Source organism: Lissotriton helveticus, chromosome 10, assembly GCF_964261635.1.
Source record: "Lissotriton helveticus chromosome 10, aLisHel1.1, whole genome shotgun sequence".
Classification (NCBI taxonomy): Eukaryota; Metazoa; Chordata; class Amphibia; order Caudata; family Salamandridae; genus Lissotriton; species Lissotriton helveticus.
The window spans coordinates 830,023,755-830,046,021 of NC_136071.1; the positions used below are offsets into that span (position 1 = coordinate 830,023,755).

Consider the following 22,267-nt stretch of genomic DNA (forward strand, 5'->3'; position numbering starts at 1 on the left):
GTCCCTAAGAGCTGCAACATATCTTGTGCCACTCTAAGGAACCAAGCACCAAACTCATACAGTGTCCCACTGCAGGCTGCATGACTTGGTGCTCTAAAAAGTGAAAAAACGTGTGTCACACACTTGTGTCCGCTGCCTGTAATATTTATAAATCACCCCTACAGCAGGCCATACAGCCGTAAGGCAGGGAACATCATATTACATGTGTGGATATATCTGCAAGAGCAGATATGACCATGTGCTGGCCAGTTCAATTTTCAAGCGAAGCCTATCCATCTAGGTGGAAGTCTAGTAAGCCTTGTAAGAATCCTTTTAGTATCAACACAGATGACAGCTTAACACAATGTTTTTGCAGTTGACTGAGGTAAACTAGCTATTCATTTTTTTATATTCTACAAATAGGATAAACTTTCAGTCTAATTTGCATTTGATTAGTAGATGGGTGTAGCTAAAAATGAGGAGCTCACCGGTTTTTGAGGCTGGAAAATCTGGGACTTTCCTATTTGGGGTTAATCAAATATATTTCAGTATGTATGCTGTCAGGTTTTGGGATATAGTTTGATGACCTTTCTCAAATGTAAGTAATTTGATGTTAGGTAAGAATACCGACAATTAGGTAAGAAATATCGAGTTGTTTAATATCAAAGACAGTAATATCATTTGTAAAAATATCGTTGTTAATAATATCGATGTTTATATTAGTGTTGTTTACTTTTGTATGTATTTTAAATGTATGTATTCAATATTTTTGTTTAAGTATTGTATTTATTTTTTAATATATGTATTACATTTTTAGAAGTTATTCATTATTTTTTAAGTAAATTTTGCGTTTTAGTTCCGTAGTAGGTTGTGAGTTTATAGGGGAATAGGGTGGGAAGTAATTTAGTTATAATTAATTAATTAATATATCTTATTGATTAATGTGTATGTATTTAATATTTTATAGTGTTAATTGTGTTATTTAATTTATTATAAAGTCATTATTAATTGGTTGTTAATTAATAATAATTGATTGGTAAATATATTCATATTTTTTTACGGGTTGTGGGTTTATTGGGGAATAGGGTGGGAAGTAATTTAATTATATTAGAGTAATTATTATTTTTTATTTATTGGTTTTGATAATTCATTTACTGTTAATCAATTATTAATTGGTAATTAATTTGTATTAATTGGTAATTGATAATTATGTTAATTGTGTTATTTTGTTTATGAGCGGGTTGTGGGTTTATAGGGGAATAGGGTGGGAAGTAATTAAATTTTTTTGAAGTAATTATCCATTTTTATTTATTGGTATTGAAAATTACATTATTTCTAATACATTATTAATTGGTATACAATTTTATTAATTGATAATTATATTAATTGTGTTATTTTCTTTAGGAGCACGTTGTGGGTTTATAGGGGAATAGAGTGGGAAGTAATTTAATTATAATGAAGTAATTGTTAATTTTTATTTGTTATTATTTATAAAGAATGAATTATTAATTAAATATGTTTTATTTTTTATTTAAATAATTATTTAATTGATAAGTATGTTAATTTTAACCCTCCGCTTTCCAACACTTTTCCTAATGTTGCACTCTCTGGAGTGGGAATAGTAAATTTAACCCCTTCGCTATCCAACACTTTTACTACTGTTGCACTCTCTGGAGTGGGAATAGTAATTTTAGCCCCTTTGCTATCCAAAACTTTCCCTACTGTTGCACTCTCTGGAGCGGGAATAGTATTTTCTACCCCTACACTATATAACACTTTCCCTACTGTTGCACACTCTGGAGTGGGAATAGTCATTTCTACCCCTTCGCTATCAAACACTTTCCCTACTGTTGCACTCTCTGGAGTGTGAATAGTAATTTCAACCCTTACGCTATCCAACACTTTCCCTACTGTTGCACTCTCTGGAGTGGGAATAGTAATTTTTACCCCTACGCTATCCAACACTTTAACTGCAATGTCACTCACTGGAGTGGGAATTGTAATTTTTACCTCTACGCTATCTAACACTTTCACTACTGTTGCACTCTGGAGTAGGAATAGTAATGTTATCCCCTCCGCTAGCCAATATTTTCTCTACTGTTTTAGTTAATGTAGTGTATAATGTATTTTAAAAAGATAAAAAATATTTATTTATTTATTTGCTATATATATATTTTATATTTTTATTTATATTATTGGTGTATGTGTATATATATGTTTGTATAATTTTTAATATGTTGTTTAAGAATTTATAAGTTATTAAAATACTTATTTGTAAGTGTTATTAAGTAAGTATATATTTTATACATATATATGTTTCATTTATTTTTACATTATATGTATTAGTTATAATTTTAAACATTTTAAATTAATTTTAACTGTTTATTTTAATTATATGTATTATTTACTTTATTTTACATTCTATTGTAAACATTAAAAAAACTATTTTTTTAACAACGATATTTTTGTTAACTATATTTTTTACCCGATATTTTTGTAGTTATCTTTCTGTAGATAGGACTTCGATATTCTGGACATCGATATTTCGGGTCCGAGATTTTTGTCGTCGATATTTTGTCGTCGATATTCTGTCAGTGATTCACCTTGAATTATGGAACACTGTTGTTGATGAACAATTGTATGAGTATGTTTTTACCCATCCAAAGTTCCAAATGAAGGATATTCTTTTGTAATGTGATAATTTTGTAGTTTTATATTAGAACTACAGGTGGTAGAAGATGGTTTATAATAAACTTTGATCTACACCTAGCTTCAAGTACAACTACTTGACCTCTGTGTATTGTGTCTGTGGTGCTTCTGCCACATTTTTCATTTATATACCTCATTCAAAACATCTTTACATGCACTCCAAACGTTTAACATTTAACAATTCTTGAAAAATATAGAAAATTATAACAAAAGTATTTCTTTGTTGAAAACATTATTTAATCTGTTATGAACACAGAAAATGTAATTTGATGCAATGCAGGTATTCCGTTTCTTCCAAACCTGCATTGGCCAGGCCCAAACGTTTTGTGAGGAAAGCTACTGCTGTACTGATCGCACTCATCTGAGACTATAAATGTTCTAGGTTGAAAGCAAGGAGCATCTATTTGATTTAGCATAATCACTGAAGGGTTAATGCTTTATCTTTCTTTACTGGGACTTGCGGGTTGGCACTGCAAGTGTCGGACCCCATATTTCTTTAAACATTTAGCCAGAAAAAAAGTAACTTAAGATTCCCAATTGTTCCACACTTTTGAAAATATAGCTCCAAATACAAATACACAGCGGGAGTGAAAGCTTGAAGTTGTAACCATGAGAAATGAGCAATGATAATTTAGCATAGTGCCACAGTTCGATTCCAGAGAGTGCTCATGCCTGGAGTTCATCCAAGCTATTTTCAGCCTTTACCAAAAGTACAGCAACAGCATCTGAACAAAGCAAGACGTGAACAATGCCTCGTGCTATCACTGCAGCACAGCTGCTATGCTGCTCTCCACACATCCTACTCCCATCCCCCTGGCATATTCCTCTGCTCTGCATCCTGTCTCCCTCCCTTCTCTCTTCAAATCCTTCCATCCCCACTGCCACCTACTCTTCTCTGCCCATCTCATCTTTCATCCCCTCCTTACCCGCTATCCCGTTTTGTCATATTGCCTTTATTTCTCCCTTTGTCCCTTTTAGTGCCCACCACCAGCATCTGAGGCGACATCCTGCACAATTTATACACAAATGACAGGTTTATCACACTGCACGATGCAATTGAAACCTTTAACTTGGGACATGGACAAATTCTTTAGTTTGCGAAAATGGTGCCCACAGCTCACGATATATGGCCTTCATTCCCAAGGCGTTCTGAGGAGTACTACACATTAGTAACCCTACATAATATAGAAGGAGGAAGCAAATTAATATCCCAGGGTACTCAGGGAAGATATCCCGCTAAGCACGCTGCCAGTGCAGGGCGGAAAGCAAGAGGTACTATGGCATGGGTACTCACAAACTTGCTGTGTGGGGCCAAAATGACAGTGTGGTTTGTGGGCGAGGGCCACACTGGTATGGGTGGGGTCAGTGGAGGGCGGGGGCACAGGGTCAGTTGGGTGGGCGGGGCTAGAGTAAAAAAATCAAACCTGTTTCAAAACCTTAGACAATGCGACAATGCTGTATCTCAAAAGCAGATGTAACTACAAAGAGCACATTTTCATAACACATTTTTTAAAGCAGACAATAGCAATCCTAAGAGTCATTGCATAGCTTCCTGCACACTTTGACCCCAATTCCATTACAGTCTCCCTCTCTCAGTCAGTCTCTATCTCTCTCACAGTCAGTCTCTCTCTCTCTCTTTCAGTCAGTCAGTCTCTCTCTGTCAGTCAGTCTCTCTCTCAGTCAGAGTCAGCCAGTCTCTCTCTCTCTCTGGCAGTCAATATCTCATTCAGTCAGTCAGTCTCGCTCTGTCGTCAGTCTCTCTCTCTCTCTGTCAGTCTCTCTCTCTCACTGTCAGTCAGTCTCTGTGTCAGTCAGTCTCTCTCTCTCAGTCAGTCAGTCTCTCTCTGTCAGTTTCAGTCAGTCAGTCTCTCTCTCAGTCAATCAGTCTCTCTCTCGCTCTCTCTCAGTCAGTCAGTCTCTCTCAGTTAGTCTCTCTCTCAGTCAGTCAGTCTCTCGATCTCTCTGTCAGTCAGTCTCTCTGTCAGTCTCTCTTTCTCATTCAGTCTCTCTCTCAGTCAGTCTCATTCAGTCAGTCTCTCAGTCAGTCAGTGTCTCTCTCTACTCTCTTTCCACTCTCTCTCTACTCTCTCTCTCCTCTCTCTCAGTCTCTCTCCACTCTCTCTCTCTCTCCCTCCCTCTCTCCACTCTCTCGCTCTCACCCCATCTCTCCACTCCCTCTGTCAATCTCACTCTCTCTCCCCCTCTCCCTCTGTCTCTCACTCTCCCTTTTCTCTCTCTCTCTCTCTCTCTCTCTCTCTCTCTCTCTCTCTCTCTCTCACTCTCTCCCTCTCCACTCTCTCTCTCTCTCTCTCTGGGGGCCACTGGTACATTACCTGCAAGGTCCGCAGGTCACCAAGGAAGGCCTGCCGGGCCTTTGGCGGCCCACGGGCCGTACTATAAGTACCACGGTACTAGGGCAACAAATCACAGATAAAGAATGGGAGAACAAAAATCAGGGGATCCAGTAAAATCCAGTATTTGTTAAGCACAAACAATTGCCCAAGGGCGTCAAGGCGCTGGGGGCCGTCAGGCAGATTAAGCAAGCTATTGCTCAGAGTCACGTGGTACTGAGTTGACCTGCCACCTGTGCCAGGGATCGAACCGTGAGCCCGATGGTGCGTGAATGGATGAGAGGCATGGCTTAGTGGGCAGTGGCCGAAGAGAGCCGGATGCATGAATGTAGGAGTGACGATAAGCTAGAAGAGGACCTGTGTGTGTGGGCAGCGATGCTTGCCGACCTACTTGGCCCGCCTGATGCTAGGCCCCCCTAGCCTTGCATACTGCTTCTGTATGTGTATGAGTCAAATACTGTTTGTAACGTTAAGAGATGGAACCGGACAATGGTTCCCTGAGGTAAAAAAGGCTCCCTGGGGTAAACATACAATTAATGTAGGAGTTGGAATGACGGATTTGGAAATGTAAGCTCAGATGCTCCCTTCTATGTTATATTGGATATTACTCCAGAATCGTCTACAGTACCTGTAGTGGTAGAGCTGGGGGAGAGGGGTGGGGATTTGTGGATGTACATATGGTGCTAGTTGTATAATCTGTAACAATTTGTACTAAATGCCAATAAAAATGTATACCAACAAAAATCTTTGTCTTGCAATCAGTTACGATTGAGTTTATTATTTCTGGTACCTCGTGCAGTATATTTAGGATAGCGGACAGATGCAGGAGCAGGGGTCCTTATGAAGCATAGACTGGTTGATTTTGTCTTTGACCACTTCTTCTACTAGCTTTCTTGCATTGGGTTCAATCTAGATTGACAAATATTCTGAACTGCTTCAGCAGGCACAGTTAGAAAGTAGTGAAATTCTACATTAAGAATTTTGGAAATGCCTTGAAGTGAGTGATTAGCTGCAAGTTTCAGTGGTAACACCATGAAGGGGATACTTATTTCCCATGCAAAGCTGACAGACACCTTTGATATTAGCCTATTTTTATTTTGTTTACATTTGTACACTTGTATTATTAGCTGGAGATTTAAAAAGCTTCATGGCTGAATATACTAAATAAAGCCGGTAACCAGAAGATACTAGGCTAAAACTCAAGCTCTTTCTTGAAAGTTCTCCATACATTCTTTGGAAGGACCTACTGTGTAGGAAGGCTTCTCAAAACAAGAAAAGTACAAACATCAACTACTAACATTTTCAAAACTCAACTAAATTTTACGGTGCATGCTGTTTTTGCTTTTCAGCAAAGGTTTCTCAATGAAAAGAAGTTGTCTTTATTTTCACAGAAAATAGTTCTGGAAGCTTGCACCACATTTTAGAGAGGCACAGACGGTTCCTGCTACCCCCATTGACACACAGTAATGTGACATGCCCAAAACTTGAAAAAGTGATTTTGCTTTTGGGTATGCCACATCACTTACAATGCTTAATTTGTAAAAGAATAAGTGCAGTACCCAAAGATTGGGTCGAAGCCCATGGTCGGCACCTATTGAAGGTCTGGGATGTTGAATATTAAGGGTGCATAGTCTTTATTCCACCGGATGCCTCTTTCATCCACCATCAGACAGTTCATGCTCTTTTTATCTCACTCCTTCAGGTTCTTTTTCATCATTGCTTTCTTTCTGTCTCTGGTATTCTGCCTTTCTCTTCTTCCTTTTTTTTTTACCCTTTTTCTTTTCTCTTCTCGCTCTCTTTCTTGCTCTGGGTCAACATCTGATGAGGAAGAATAAGTGCTGGTTCCCCCAAAAATTAGTGCCAGTGGGCCCTATCTGCAACCACCCGCTCAAATTAAGCACAGTTCACTTATCCAGTACAGTCAACCATTATCGAGTGGAAGCAGAATAATGACAAAAAGCAGCACTAATGAGCATCATACCTGGTAAAGGCCGCAGTCAAGGGCACAAGTCCTAAAAAAAGAAGTGGGGGGGATGCTGACGTCATGACTGGAAGTGACGTCACGAAAGGTGGCTTGCACACAGTTGCAGTTTATAGTTATCGAGCTCCCGGAAAAATAAGTGGGGGTTGCCGTCCACCCGCATGGTACCCCGACTCGAGCCCAGTCGCAGTCTACGGCCATAACATGACTATACCCACTTCCAATGGGATGGTTCTCAGTAGACTTTGACATGTATGGAGTTTGGAATAATTCACTCTAGAAGAAAACTAGATATGAAAGCGCTGGGCTAAGAAGACAAAATGAGAGTAGCATTTGTATATCTGCTTTGCTGTGTTGTAGGCTGCTTGTGATGCAGCGACCACTTCAGTACACCAGCATCAAAGTAAATAAACCCATCAAGGGTCAATGCAGATGTTGATAGATATAGCTATTTCCACACCTGGAAATACTGATGCCCTGTATATCAGCACCGCTGGCTTCCACGAACGCTGGGCTATTTTCGAGAAACGGAGAGTAAAAAGCAGGGGGTGGTGTTTCCTCGTTTACCAAAAACGCCCTGGTCGTTTATCTTACTGCTGTAGGTTCCTGTTTTTTCCCTTTTAGACACTTTATGGCGGTTTTTCCGTCTTCTCCGTCTTTTGGATTTGTCTGTTTTTCTCTCTCTCGCTGTAAATATCTAATGCAGAAAAATAAGTGTTGGTCCCTAACACCAAGTCCCGGTGGCCAGCAGTGGCAACCACCGGCTCAAATTAAACACTAGGTGATAGCTACTAGGATGTATGTTGAGCACCTGACCATTGACCTGGAAGCAGTAAAGGGAGCACAAACATACCTGTGCAGCTGGGCAAGCTCTGTACGTGCATCTGCAGAGCATTGACTGTGGCCTCAAGGCAGCCGCCTGGCTCAGTTATTAGGGCATAAAAAGAGACGATGGAAGCAAAATACCAAAAGCAGTCGTTCCAGACAACGAACAAACAGCTCTAACAATAAGAGTCGAACTCGCCCCAGTCCCAGGCCTCACAGAGATAAACATAAACTGAGCCTCCGACACTGTCAATAAATATGCTAATCTTGCCCAGCTGCTCCATAAACAAAGCAGGCGTCTTAAATATCAACATGTTCTCTTTCTGATGTGGAACATTTGTTATTCTTCTTTGGATGTCCACACAGAAGTCGCCGGAGTAATTAAACCAAAGGGAAGCAATTTAACGCTGCATAGCTTCACCCGCCGCCTCCTCCGCCCCACTTGTGCGAAAAGGTCACCGCTTCCAAAGCACGATGCGCCGCACCAGCGAGACCCATCCATCAGCCGCATCTCATTCTGTGCTGACCTCGAAGCCTGATTCTCCTGGATGAAATGGAGCGGCACGAGGGGCGCGCCAAAATAGCAGGAGAGCGACACAAACAACGGACTCCAGAAGTTCATAATGACTCCTCTTTGCAGAGGCCGGCTAGATACCGCGGCGCTGAGTACATGCGATCATTCACAATCTGCAACTGCTATGCATTCTAACAGCGAGCAAAAAGATTGCAAAACTCATATAGGTATAAAATGTTTGTTGTATAAAGTTGTCACAACTATCCCAGTGGCACCAAGGCAAGTGCTCTGATATTTCAATTCCACTTCAAAAAGTAACTAGGGATTTGGTATTCCACGGTATAATACCCTTGTTTCACATCAAAGGTGCCACATATGCTGGTTGGCGCTTGCATGATTGGTAATTGAACGAAAAGACAACACTGATTTGTAGATTTTATGATACAAGACTAATGTAACCTTAGCAATGGCACACTTCAGAAATTTGCGGAAGACAACTTACCATCCTAAAAAACTTCCTGCCTAATATCAAATGGAGTATGCCTCTGAATGCAATCAAAGAAGAATTTGAGCCAATGAAGTAATGTTATAGTACTGGTAAAGTGCTAAACTAGTTGGCTAATTTAATAGAAGACGTTATGCTCTTCACTGCATTAATAGCCACCTTCTTGCAGCTTGGATTCCAGTGCTCCAAGAAATGCAGCTGCCTTAGGAATAGGTCGGTACTTTTCCAAAAAGGGCAGAGCGAAAGCACCCTTTAAAGATTACAGGGAGGTCCCAGTTTTATCTCCAGTAGGTATTAAAAAAGTTAGCAGGAAGACCGAATCAGAATCGTAACTCAATAACCACTCTCAGAACGACGACCTGTGCAGTTTTATTGACTGGAATCATGCGAAAACATAGACTGCAAATACAAAACAATCTCTTGAAAAAACAGACTCCAAAACATAAAGTAACAAAATTGCTAGTTCAAATAATTTCAGCACTAGAAACATCTCTATGAGTACCTAATCCAAGAAACACTTTCTGGATACTATGCTGGGACCTGGAGTTAGAACAGCAAATTATCCCTGTGCTAAAATATGTAGAACGGAGCTTGGCTGGATTTTGGATTTAAATTCAGGTAGAATTTTTTGTGGGAAAATATTTCTGCATTTGTCAGATTTTGGCTGTTTGGGCAAAATATATTTTTGCAGTCTATGTTTTCAGATGACACCTTAGTGAACAACTTGTCAGAAAGGGATTCCGATCCCCAAAACAAACCCTCATAGGTTTCATATTATTTCTCTACAGCCAGCCTTTAATGATAAATCACAGCCTTTTCTGCAAGTCCTTAGCTAACATATGCCACACAGAATGTCCATACAGAGATTAAGACCTGGAACCTTTTTTAGAACAACAAGAACAATTGATGGACGGAATGCACAAACAATGTCAAACATTCACCCCAGTACGGAGATCTGGGCCTACATCCATCATTTTTTTGCACACCATGCCATTCCAGTTTAGACCCAGCCATATGCAAATCGGCCTCACCCCTGCTCACGATGGAACAGTCCAGCCCAAACTGCCAGGCCAGGTCCTCCCTGGACTGGAAACAAGCATCCTGGGACCGGTTTTAGGATATTACCCCTCATTAGCCAGGATAGCTTGACTCCAGTGGCCTGATGAGCATGAGACTTACGTCTGAGCATACCTGTCCTACTCGGGGTGAAAAATGCAAAAAAAAACAATTGATTGACAGAATGCTGAACTACTGTCAAACAAACATTCACCCCCAGTAAAGACATCTGGGCCTACATCTGTCATTTGTTTTGCACACCATACCATTACAGTTTAGACCCAGCCATAGGCAAATCAGCCTCATCTCTGCTCTCCATGGGAATAGTCCAGCCAAACTGTCAGGCCAGGTCCTCTTGGACCGGAAACAAGCATCATGGAACTGGTTTCAGGATATTACCCCATATCAGCCAGGCTAGTTTGACTCCAGTGGCATGGGGAGCATGGGACCCATGTCTGGGCATACCCATCCCACTTGGGGTGACAAATGCAAAAAGAACAATTGATGGACAGAATGCTGAAACAATGTCAAAAATCCACCCCCAGCACAGAGATCTGGGCCTAAATCCATTGTTTGTCTGCACACCATACCATTCAAATTTAGACCCAGCCATATGCAAAAAAGTCTCGTCCCTGCTCCTCATGGGAACAGTCTAGCCTGGACTGCCAGGCCAGTTCCTCCCTGTATTGGAAACAAACATCCTGAGACCGGTTTCAGGGTATTAGGCGGGTCTGGTGGCGCAGTAGACTAATGCGTCCACTGCAGGGATCTGTGTTCTACCTCATGGTCATAGGTTCAAATCCCGGTGGGTCCACTCAGCCTTTCATCTATCTGAGGTCGATAAAATGAGCACAATTGAGTAAGGTAACAATAAACATCTGTTATTCAGTACCAAGATGCCTATGGGTGAACGTGCACTTTACAAATACACATGTTATGTTATCAGCCAGGCTAGCTTGACTTCAGTGGCATGGTGAACATGAGACCCCGTCTTGGCATACTTTTCCCACTGAGGGCAACAAATGCAAAAAGAACAATTGATGGATGGAATGCTGAAACAATTTTGTGATGTTGCTATGTGCACCCTAAGTGGCTAAGGGTATTCCCAGACGTGGGCCATTGCTCGCTGAGCCAATGGATTCAAGCTGACCTGGCTGATGAGAGGGTGAAAACCCCGAAACCGGTCACAGAATGCTTGTTTCCAGTCCAGGGAGGACCTGGCTTGGCAGTTCAAGAGGGACTGTTGCCGTGGGGAGCAGGGTCAAGACTGATTTGCATATAGCTGGGCCCAATCTGGGATGACGTGGCAAGCAATATAACAATGAATTAAACCCAGATCTGTGACTGGGGGTGAGTGTTTGAAATGTTTCAACACTCCTTCCATCATTTTGTTTTGTGTTGTGTTGTTGCTATGTGTGCCCTAGGTGGCTAAAGGTATGCCCAGGCGTGGGACCCTTGCTCGCTGCCTCACTGGATTCATGCTAACTTGGCTGATGAGGAGTGATACCCCGAAACTGGTCCCAGAATGCTTGTTTCTGGTCCAGGAGGGCCCTGGCTTGGCAGTTCGGGATGGACTGTTCCCATGGGGAGCAGGGTCAAGTCTGATTTGCAAATAGCTGGATCCAAACTGGGGTGACATGGCGAGCAAAGTAATGATGGACACAACCTAGAACTGTGTCTTGGGGTGAGTGCTCGAAAAGTTTCAACACTCTGGCTATCATTTTATTTTGTGATGTTGCTACCTTTTTTAGAACACCAAAGTTGCTCCACTAATTCTTATTTACACTGGATTTGAACAATTGGAGTATGACCTACTTCTGAAAATACAGATAGATCTATACTCATGTTTCAATCTCAGGGTCATACATATTTCCTACCTGATCTCTAAGTCGCTCCTGGTGACCCATTATTGCAGTTGCATGGTGTGGATACTTCTGCTTCAGATGCTCTAGAAATGCTTCTCTCTTCCTATCCATGTCCGATGACTGCATTCCTAGAATTTCCTGAGACGTACGTGACCCTCCTACTGTATGTCTTCGAGGAATACCACGAGAAGACTTTGGGGGAACATGATTGCTTCTTTTGGCAACTTGTTCTTTGCTGCTGTGGCCATCACCATCATCCAGCAAAATCACAGGTGAATCCCCCGTTCCCAGAGCTGTAAAAAATACAAAGAAACATAAGAGTGTGCCAGCAATGATAAAATCCTGAAAGCATTTTTGTTTCTGTATTCAACAGCTTAAACAGATTAAGGCAAAACATTAACTGAAAAATTAGCTATACAAATAATCAAAAGTTGACATCAAATATGTAGTTTATAGGAATACCACTACACAGTGACATAACACAAAATTGCAGGGCACCTGTGCTGAAGGTTGTGATGATGCCCTGGTTCCCTCCATTTGTGGTTGTGAGGAATTAGTTTGATGGCTGAGGGAGGTGAGAGCCCTTCTCTATCAACAGCCACACAATCTTTGTCAAGATGAACCACAACCATTCATTAAATTAACCAATGTGTAACCCTTTGGTGGCTTGGCACAAAAGCAGTCAGGCCTAACTTAGAGGCAATGTGTAAAGTATTTATGCAGCACACAAACACAAAGAAATTTAGAACACAAGAAGAATCCCATGCCAATTTAGAAGAATAGAGTAGAATGCAATACATTATTTGACATCAAAATGACAACAATCTAATCAGTAGAACTGGAGATATGCAATTTAAAAGTTTTAAGGTTAGTACAGTGCCACTGTGGTGGTCTGGTTTTCATGTGGTTAAATTCCCCTATTCATTAGGATATTTCAGGTACTATACCTTGCATCCTCACATTTTTCTAGTTTGACACAGTTCACCGTCTTTTCTAATTGCTTTCTAATTATCTCCACAGATGTCCCCATATCAATTCTGTCCTGATATTACCCTTGTAACGATTTAGGGTGTGAAACCTCATCGACATGTTACAAGCAAACCTATATATACTTTAGGTGGTTGTTTGTTAGCAACAAGTCAACCTCCTTTGAGACTGTGTACTTCTTGATTCCTTTATGTTGTGTTGGGCATCACACTGGTCACATTCACCTATTTTTTGTGTGTATTTCTGTGATTGAAGGCATTAAGCTGTTTATTTTTATCCTTATGGTGGTGATCTATTAAATATTATTTAAACATTGATTGCATGAGGTCATCTAACCTCCATACAGAATATGGCTTGAATTATACCCATAAACCATTATTGCATAATAATAACTTTATAAATGTAGCATTTTCAGAATTGTGACTTAAAATCCGACTTTACCATTAAAGAGGGGTTTAAAGTACACTTCCTTAGACACTAAACATGATATTCCTACCTGCTCTCATACAAAAGGAATTACTTAAATGTAATAAGGTAACCAAATGTTATCCTATGGGAGAGGTAGGCCTTGCAATAGTAAACAAGCATTTACAATGCAATGGTCTCGGCATCATTAAAGGTAGAGCTATTGGCATTGCTCATGACATTTCTTTTTTTTTCTTTAAATCATAAATAAATGGTATTGTCATTTACATTGCCAATACACAGCACTCTGCACTCAACAGCACACAGCACTCTGCACTCAACAGCACACAGCACTCCGCACTCAACAGCACACACTACTCTGCACCTGCACTCACTGCTCTGCACACTCACTCTGCACTCACTACTCTGCACTCACTACTCTGCACTCACTACTCTGCACTCACTACTCTGCACTCACTACTCTGCACTCACTACCCTGCACTCTGCACTCACTACCCTGCACTCTGCACTCACTACCCTGCACTCTGCACTCACTACCCTGCACTCACTACTATTTCTCAGGCGGTGACCGGCCCTCTTTCACGGTACAGGTGGAGCGTCGAGACAATGCCTTCAGGAAAAATCCGGCCTGCAGTGTTGTTCCCCATTTCATAGTCTAACTGAACTGCAGGAATCTCCTAAGAAATTTCCTGCAGATAGCTGTAATTCTGTGGAAACTCCAAATGGGCTTGTAGTTTACGGCCAAATCTACTTCAGTTGTAGAAACATAATATAGTTGGCCATTAGAGGGCGTTAAATACACAAAAAGATATCTTTCCGTCTCATGAATGTGCTCTGCATACATACAGTAACTCATTCATTTAAGCGTAGATGCTTGCATCCGCAGGGTGGGGGCTGAAAGGGGATATATTCTTTTCTTTCAGACTATGTTGGCATTCCGTCTGCGGGGAGCCGGTCGGTGTGCTTCTTCTGTACACTGCCTCCAAATACTAAATGAACAGCATTGGTCCCTTTAAAGGCGGGCGAGGATTGCTTTGAGTTTCTAGTTATAACCCAAGAGTAATATATGTGATTATACTCTACGAGGCACGCCGACTCCACAAACATCGTGGAGATACTGCTTGCTTACACTACAGTAGATAAGTTTAATTTGTTTTATGTTCCCCATTTTTGTTGGGGGTGACGATAAGACTGTTGAGTGCTAGTCATTTAAGGATTTTGGAGTCAAGAGAAAGGGTAAAAAGTTTGAGGGCAAAGACATCTACTAAGCAGTTAGTGAGGACCCAAGCCATCGTGAAGCAGGAAGGGTAGTTGCTAGCAAGAAGCAAACATATGTAGGGAAAATGTAGTTGCACGGAGAGCGATTTAATAGTGTAGGGTTAAAATACTTAGTTGGCCAGAGGAAGCCTGGGCTAAGAAGGGGGTGAGTAGGACTCGTGACGTGATTGTGGTTAGAGGTTAGGGTAAAGAAAAGGGATAGAAGGATAGGAGATAGCAAGCAGCAAGAATGGACAAGAATGCTCATGGCTGACTTTAAGAGAATGAGGTTACAGAGCGACTGGGGGCAGCGGAGATTGTGTAGAGGACTGCATAAGGAGCATGTAGAGGGTTCAAATAGCACAAATTGGTAGGTAGAGAGATTAGCTCAGAGTTTGGATAGCGGATTTGGTTCCTATACCATTACAGCTATAGGGAAGGCGTTTAGTTCTGTATGTGTGTTTTGCAAAATCCAGGTACGTTTAGCGAGTGTGAAATCAGCATACCCCAGTATGCTAAATACATAGACTGAAGCTACAAACTTTTAGCTTAAGCGGTAAAGTGATGCAAGCTCCTGAAAAAAGCACGTCGATTAAAATCAAAGCACCACCGCATTTTGGGTCTTCGACTTCTTTTGGTTTCTGGTGCCTCTGTTGAATAGCTTACAAATAGCAAATGCAGCAAAGATTATGCATGGATTCACTAAAGCGGCAGCTCAAAGGCATAATGCAGGCCCTTGCGAAGTAGAGAGGACGAAATAGAGAGTCCGCAATGCCTCAGAGGACTCCCATTCAGCCCAAAACCATTGAATATTTGAGATATAGGTGAATCGAGGGCCATCATGACATCTTGCAGGCGGCGTGGGGGGACTTCATTTTGTATTACTTTATTGGGGCTGCCGAATTATGTTCTTTTTTAAATCTGTTTTTAGGACAACACATGAAAGTTCCTCATGTGGTTTACAAAATACACGAGGTGAAACACTTTAGTTCTTTAGACCCAGTCACAGGGCCTGTGATGCAACTGGGCCCACATGGGCAGTTCCAGCTCCCACTGTCTGACTTTGCGTTGCCCTTTTCACAGGGATATCATCACTGTACGTGTTCTCTCTGACGCAACTGTTCCCACAGGCAAGTATTGCATTCAGTTAACTCTTGCTTTTAACTGGGAGCAAATGGAAACTGATTAATGTTACACTGATTATTGCTTCATAATAATAAAAAAAAAAAAAATTAATCGGAGCGCTCGTTCTTTGCGCTTTTTTTTGAGGTACATAAACGATCGTTAAGTGGTCATCCCTGGATAATGCTCGCACTTTTTTGTCACATTGTTGTCACGTTTAAATGTGACAAAAAAGTGCAGTTTTACTAATCTGCTGGTTTCGCTGTATCCATGTGCGGGCCACTTTGAGAGTAAATTAATAGCCATAACCAAAATGTGGTCAAATGGGTTTGAGAATTCAGTTCAACAATATCCCAAGTTAAGCCAAGTCTGTATCTAGAATCGGAGAAAAAACACACACATTCCTTTCCCCCACCCACCACCACCCACACAAATAAATGAGCACAGCCCAGCCGCAGAAGTGAGAAGAGTTTGCATATAAAGTACTGGTACAGCAGTCCTGTTTCGAAGGGCCGATACTGAAAAAAGTAACACTGGCACTGCATGCGCTGTTAAACAGCAGAGAAGAGCAGGTACTTTGATGGTAAATAAAAGGGGCTATCGTACGACAGCACAATCCAAGTCAAAATGCATTCCCATCGGGGACTGCCTCAGTGAAAGGTATTTCTTTTAACATTTAGGAACAAACATGAATGTGCATCAAAAGCAAGATAACGCACTAAATGTCAAAGCGACGGCAAATGCGACCTAAGTCCCGACCTGTGCGCCCCAACCGGTTGTAGGCGCTATAAGAGTGCACCCAGCTGGAGCTGCTCCGCAGCCGGTGCCTCGTGCACTCCGCAACCAATCTGGGTCTCAGAAGCCGAGCAGATGGCACCCTCCGTGAGCTTGAAAGACCAATTGAGGGGAAGCGCCAGACAATCAACACTTTGACTACTGTAAATAAATATGGAGGCGAGACGCTCTTTTTTTTATTTCAGAAATACAGGCGATGGGCAGGACATAAAGAGGCGCACGTTCGGCAAGCACTTGTGAATTACTCAGCTCTCAGCAGAACATGACCGGTCCGAATGCGTTATTCTACACCTAAATCGAGCTCTAGATCGACATGGTAAAGATGAAGGGCGCAGTCAGTTCTGCAGGTACACAACGGGGAAATGCAAGGTTCCCAAAGTAATTCTTTAAAAATACACGCACGTGAACGTCGCCTTGATAGACGTCTACATAAGGCTGCTGGGTGCATCAAATAAGTTTGGCCGGAGCCGTCTCTCTTTCTAAATATTAGTTTTTCATCCCAGCTGAGAGAACTGCACAGACCACTTGCCGTCTCACAAGCCGCTGACCTGCGCAGTGGCGGTCTGTCCTGCGCTACAAGGTTCATGGCAGCTTGGGAACACTTGTTCGGATCAGGCCAACCGACGGAGCTCCCTCACCGCCCCCAAATTCACAAACACAGGGCGACACCTACTTTGAGTGGGGGCCGGGGCCCCACGCTTCTACGGACCGGTATTTTGGTGGCTCCCGGCGCGCTGTACACAAACGAGGATTTTTGAAAAACAAGGGAAACCCAGCGGGTAGCCAAGAACCATGGGTATAACTGCGTTATAGAAACAAGGGTTCCTAGCTTATTTCGATCGGCATCGAAACGGAGCATCCCGGCCAGACGCGAGCTCTCACCTGACTCGCGCAACATTGCGACATTGATCGAATACAAAGTGGACAACTGGTCACCAGTTACCCCGGCCATCGAGCCCCCAGTGTACCACTCAGCACCACTAATTAAGCCCACTAAACAAGTCGGCGCTGCAAGAACTAGAACCAATTCACCCCAAGACTCATTTGGAATCCTACAAGAATTAAAACGAGCTCATAATGGCTCGGTGAAAAGCCGCTATGGGTTATATCTAAACCATATAAGCGGGACCAGTGCTGTACCCCTGGCTTCCACTGGACGCTACCCCCGGGTGCCCGGAGAAAGCTTGACGCCTTACCCAATACCTCGCATCCAGAGGCTTTGTTACATTCAGGCAACTCTAATTTTAAAGTCCTGATGATGATCCCAATTAACTAATTGAGCGAAGGGATCGAAACGTCGACACCTATGAGTGTACATACATGTAGCATTTTAAAATTGATATTGTTTGTTGCACTCCAGGCGACACTGTCACTATTTCTTTTCATTTATAAGTGCCCTGACTTGCTCTTTTTTCCTTGCCTGAAAACACCCCTTTCACTTTTCTCTATCTTCTCTTTTTCAAAGTACGGCACAGGCTTGTGTCATACTACTTGTCTGAAAAATATTGTGTTTAAATCTGACATTTGTTGGTAAATAAATTCCTTGCCCGGCTGGGCAGGGAGAATTTAACGTATAGTAGTCCATTGTGTGCTATACTGTATTGTGACTATTTCAAATAAGCTAGGAACCCTTGTTTCTATAGTACACAAACGAGAGGCCCGGGGCGGCGAGAGCTACCAGCGGGGACAGGCACTGGCCCGCCGGCTCCCTCCGCTACTCCCTCGGTCTGGCCGCATCACCCCCCGGCGGCCCCTGACAGCTCCTGCCGGACATCAACGAAGTTTCTCCTCAGCGGTCGCCTCTATCCACCATGGAAGGGGGGAGCAGCGCTAACATCGGAGCGCCCTGAAGGCAGTATCACCTGCTACCCCTAACGACACTTGTAAAGCAACATATTACACCGTGATTAAAAGCCAAGAAATGCTGAGCGTTTAACAGAATGCTCGCGATGGGAGTTTTCATGCAACATTTTTCACCGGAACCCCCATTTGGGACAGTTGGTTGGTGCCAACCGTAGCTTCAATCACAGAGGAGTTTAGTATGCCCCAAGGCTCGTGTGACTTGGACAGCAGGACTTTGTACGAGTTACGGAGCTACAATAATCCTTATTTGAAAGATTTAATCACACGTTGATTGTGAGCACAAGTAGGGACCGAACAACGGCACAAACAGGGGTGCAGGAGCACTAAAAACGGGGGCAGAGGCTTGAGGCTCCAGGCTCACCTTCACTGCGGTGAAACAAAATGGCGGCCTCAAGCTTCTGAATTTTTCGGAATCGGGGGCGTGGTTTTGTGGTTCTGAGTGACAGACAACGTCACTGTCTAAAGAACGCAAAAAATCACGCCCCCAAATACGAAAAAGACGGAGCTTCTTTGGAGGGACGGCTCTCTCCTCCAATGGCTGGCCTCTGTTTAGGAAGCCAGCCAATGGAGGAGAGACGAAAACAGAGGCGGGATAAAGCAGCCTACTAAGTAACAATAAATCTCGGACTTCCGGTCTGCCGACCGGATATTACCGAGACCTAAAAAAGGCATTTGTGAGTTTTTCACTATCAGGACATGTAAACCTAAAACTACTTGTCCAGCTTTTTAAATACAACACACCCTGTCCTACGGGCTGTTTAGGGCCTACCCTAAGGGTGATTTATATGTATTAAAAAAGAAGGTTTAGGTTTGGCAAAAGGTTTATATTGCTAGGTCAAAATGGTAATTTAATACTGCACACCCAGACTGCTATGGCAGGCCTGGGGCTTGTTTTTAAAGGGCTACTTACGTGGGTGGCACCATAAGTGCAGTGCTGCAGGCTTACCAGTAACCTTTAATTTATCAGTCCTGGGTACATGTAGAGCCAGTTTACTAGTGACTTACAAGTAAATTAAATGTGCCAATTGGTTGTAAGCCAATTTTAACATGTTAGTCAATTTTAGCATGTTTAAAGGAGAGAGCGCAAGCCTTTAGCACTGGTTAGCAGTGGTTAAGTGGAAAGAGTCCTAACAGCCAACAAAAAAGTGTTCGAAAAATAGGAGGGGTGAAGGCTAAAAGTTTGGGGGACTACAATCCAAGGGTGTCAGGTCTAACAGAAGTACAACTGCTCAGCTGCCAGAACAGCAAGCAACAGCAAGGACCTATCACAGATGTACAAGTCCCAGTGCAGTTGCCCTTAGGAATAAAGGGGACCCTCTACAATGTAGGAGCTACAGGGGCTAGTATTCTGCCACTGCCAGTACAGAATATTTCAAAGCATATTTGTTCCCAGAATGCATTTATTACCCTAACCTACTGCATGATACTAGTTTATGGAAATATTTAATACATAGTACAGTTATTTAGCAATGTATGATAATCCCACACAACAATGTTATACATGCAGTTCAAGATGTATCCACATCAGGTGGATAACCTTTCAGAAATACACGTGCCAATCAACTAATTTCAGGAAAATACCACTTCCTCCAAACCTAAACTCTCCTCTTTTCAAACTAACTTATACAGGACCTACCGGCTACCACAAGGGTACGAGCATGTGGCTCCCTCAAGGTACTGTGTCTGACCATGCCAGCAGGGCAAAAACAACCTCTGCACTGCCTCTATTTCACTTAATATTCATGACATTTGATTAATAATATATTATTGTACATGGCCCACTTTATCATTACTTATTAAAGAGTTTATTGATGGGACAAAGAGCAGAACTGGGGGGAAAACGGAAAACAAAGAACTGCAGAGAGACAATATTTTACGCATGACAACCAGTCCTACCCACCTGTCGTACTCAAAAACATATTAGCACGTGCCCAATTCGGCATGCATGGAGAAGCTCACTACGGTAAGGCACCAGACTACTGTGGCCTAAATATCAACTGACGAAAACAGTGTTTTCTAAATATTGTTTACAAAAATATTGCACCATATTGGAGTTAATAATAGACAATCTACACCCAATGGAGCAATATTTTATGAAAAAATATTTATGTCAGCTGATATCAATGAAATGTTAAAACTGTTTTCTCTGTAGTTTAAATCTAGGTGTTCAGTTATTAAAATTATGCCTTAGGTATATACGGAGACAAAATGTACTCTTGGAAATCTTCAACTTGGTCGGAAATCTGCATCAATAAATCAGGAAGGAACGTGAATTTGCACATGGAACTTTCAGTTTTTTCTACAGAGAGAAAGCCAAATCTACTCCAGCGTGAAATATGGATGTGTTCACTTGCCTTCATCGCCCTTAAAAGTTGCTTATGCCTGCCTTTCACAGCAGTAGATCTCCACAGTTGTCACAGTCATAAACAAAATACAAATGATTGTGAATACCCTCAAAGGTATATATAAATCTACTTCCTCTCCCAACCAAAAATGTGTGGTGATGGAAAAACACCATGGAGGTAGATTTCCACCATAATAAGGGAAATAGCTAAATGTATGATAACACAATTCTACAATTCCCGGTTCTGTGAATTAGAATGTGGAATCTAAAACAGTAATGTTATTTGTTTGCTTATGTAATATCCTCAGAGGTGCACAAAAGAATTTCTGAATTGTGCCCAGGGCCGGAGTAGGAACATAGCGAGCGAGCGAGCCAGAGCACTTCTAGGGGAGTTTGGGGGGTTCTCTCCCCAAGAAAATATTGGAAAAAGACAGACCAAAATGGTACATTTTACAGCACATTTTTCATTACATATTTAATTGTATTAACTTTGAAAGCACTATAAATAGTAGATGATGACCTTGAAGAGCACCAGGTTACCCAGTCATATGTACCCATAGACATTCTTACAGAGAGCACCAAATATCAACACAAATTTAGTGAATCAGAGAGCAGAAAGTATAAGTGAAACCAGCTCCTATACGGTGTGTAGTGAGCAAGCACAGTGAGCGACCACTACTATGGGGAGTTTTGGGGGTTCTCCCCCAAGAAAATTTTGGAGACATAATCCTCTGTCATGGACCCTGCTAAGCTACAGTAAAAAAAATGGATCCCACTTGTGCCAACCTAAACCTGTGCATCCAAAATGAATTTCAATGACTTCACTAACTACTCAGACTAATACACAAACAGATTCCTACTGCCACACTTGTCTAGCCAAAACAAACTGCAGAGTTTGAAGTGGACTAGGACAATTTAAAGCCAATTTAATTTGTAATAATATTGCCATTGTAAGAAATCATAAGCTCACTCCCTTTTTCACTATGCACTTTTAGGTTTTGAGAATACATTCTTCAATAGAGTCCGAGTTTCGAATAACCATATTCAACAAAACAGGTCCCGCTTATCTTGCCAGACATTTCCCTCATTATAATCCAAGTCGTTCCCTTCGATCCTCACAAGAAAACTTTATGACCTCCACCAAGTTCAACCTGAAGTCTAAAGGCGGCAAAACCCTCAGTATCCTGGCCATTAAAGCCTGGAACAGCATGCCAAGACAGCTCAGACTTCAGACTCTTGAGAAACCTTTTAGGAAACTCCTCAAAACTTGGATTTTTAATCTCTCCGACGACTGGACTAAAGCCGCCATCTAGCTTCCCCCCCTCCCTTCACTTTGTGATTTGGTCTCAAGGTTTTACAGCGCCATGATGCTCCTTCCGGAGCGAACGCTGCGCTTTATAAATACCCTTCCAAATTCCAAATTAATGTATCTTTCTGTATCTTAAAACAAAAGATCATATGGAAAAATTTGGTCTTATATGTACCTTAGGGGCACAGGACTTCTCTTTCATGATTTATTAGAAGTTCTTTCATGCTACACTACCTGTAAGAACGAACTTTGTGGACCAGGAGAATAACATTCACCTAACTAAACTACAGTGCACTGTACACGCCATTTGGTTATACCGGGCCACACTAATTTAAGCAACCTTCAATTTTGATAAGTCCCCAACAACAGCTGATTATTT

General features: G+C 42.0%; 1 protein-coding gene across 4 annotated transcripts in view; it reads right to left on the reverse strand.

The window, feature by feature from the left end:
* The window catches only part of KIAA1217 (KIAA1217 ortholog), a 1,321,668-nt gene that overhangs the window by 941,939 nt on the left and 357,462 nt on the right, over window positions 1–22,267 (reverse strand). For all 4 annotated transcript variants that reach the window (XM_078663443.1, XM_078663442.1, XM_078663445.1 and 1 more), the window contains exon 3: window positions 11,798–12,078. In XM_078663443.1, the coding sequence (XP_078519569.1) occupies window positions 11,798–12,078 (281 nt within the window). The remainder of the gene's footprint in view (window positions 1–11,797; window positions 12,079–22,267) is intronic.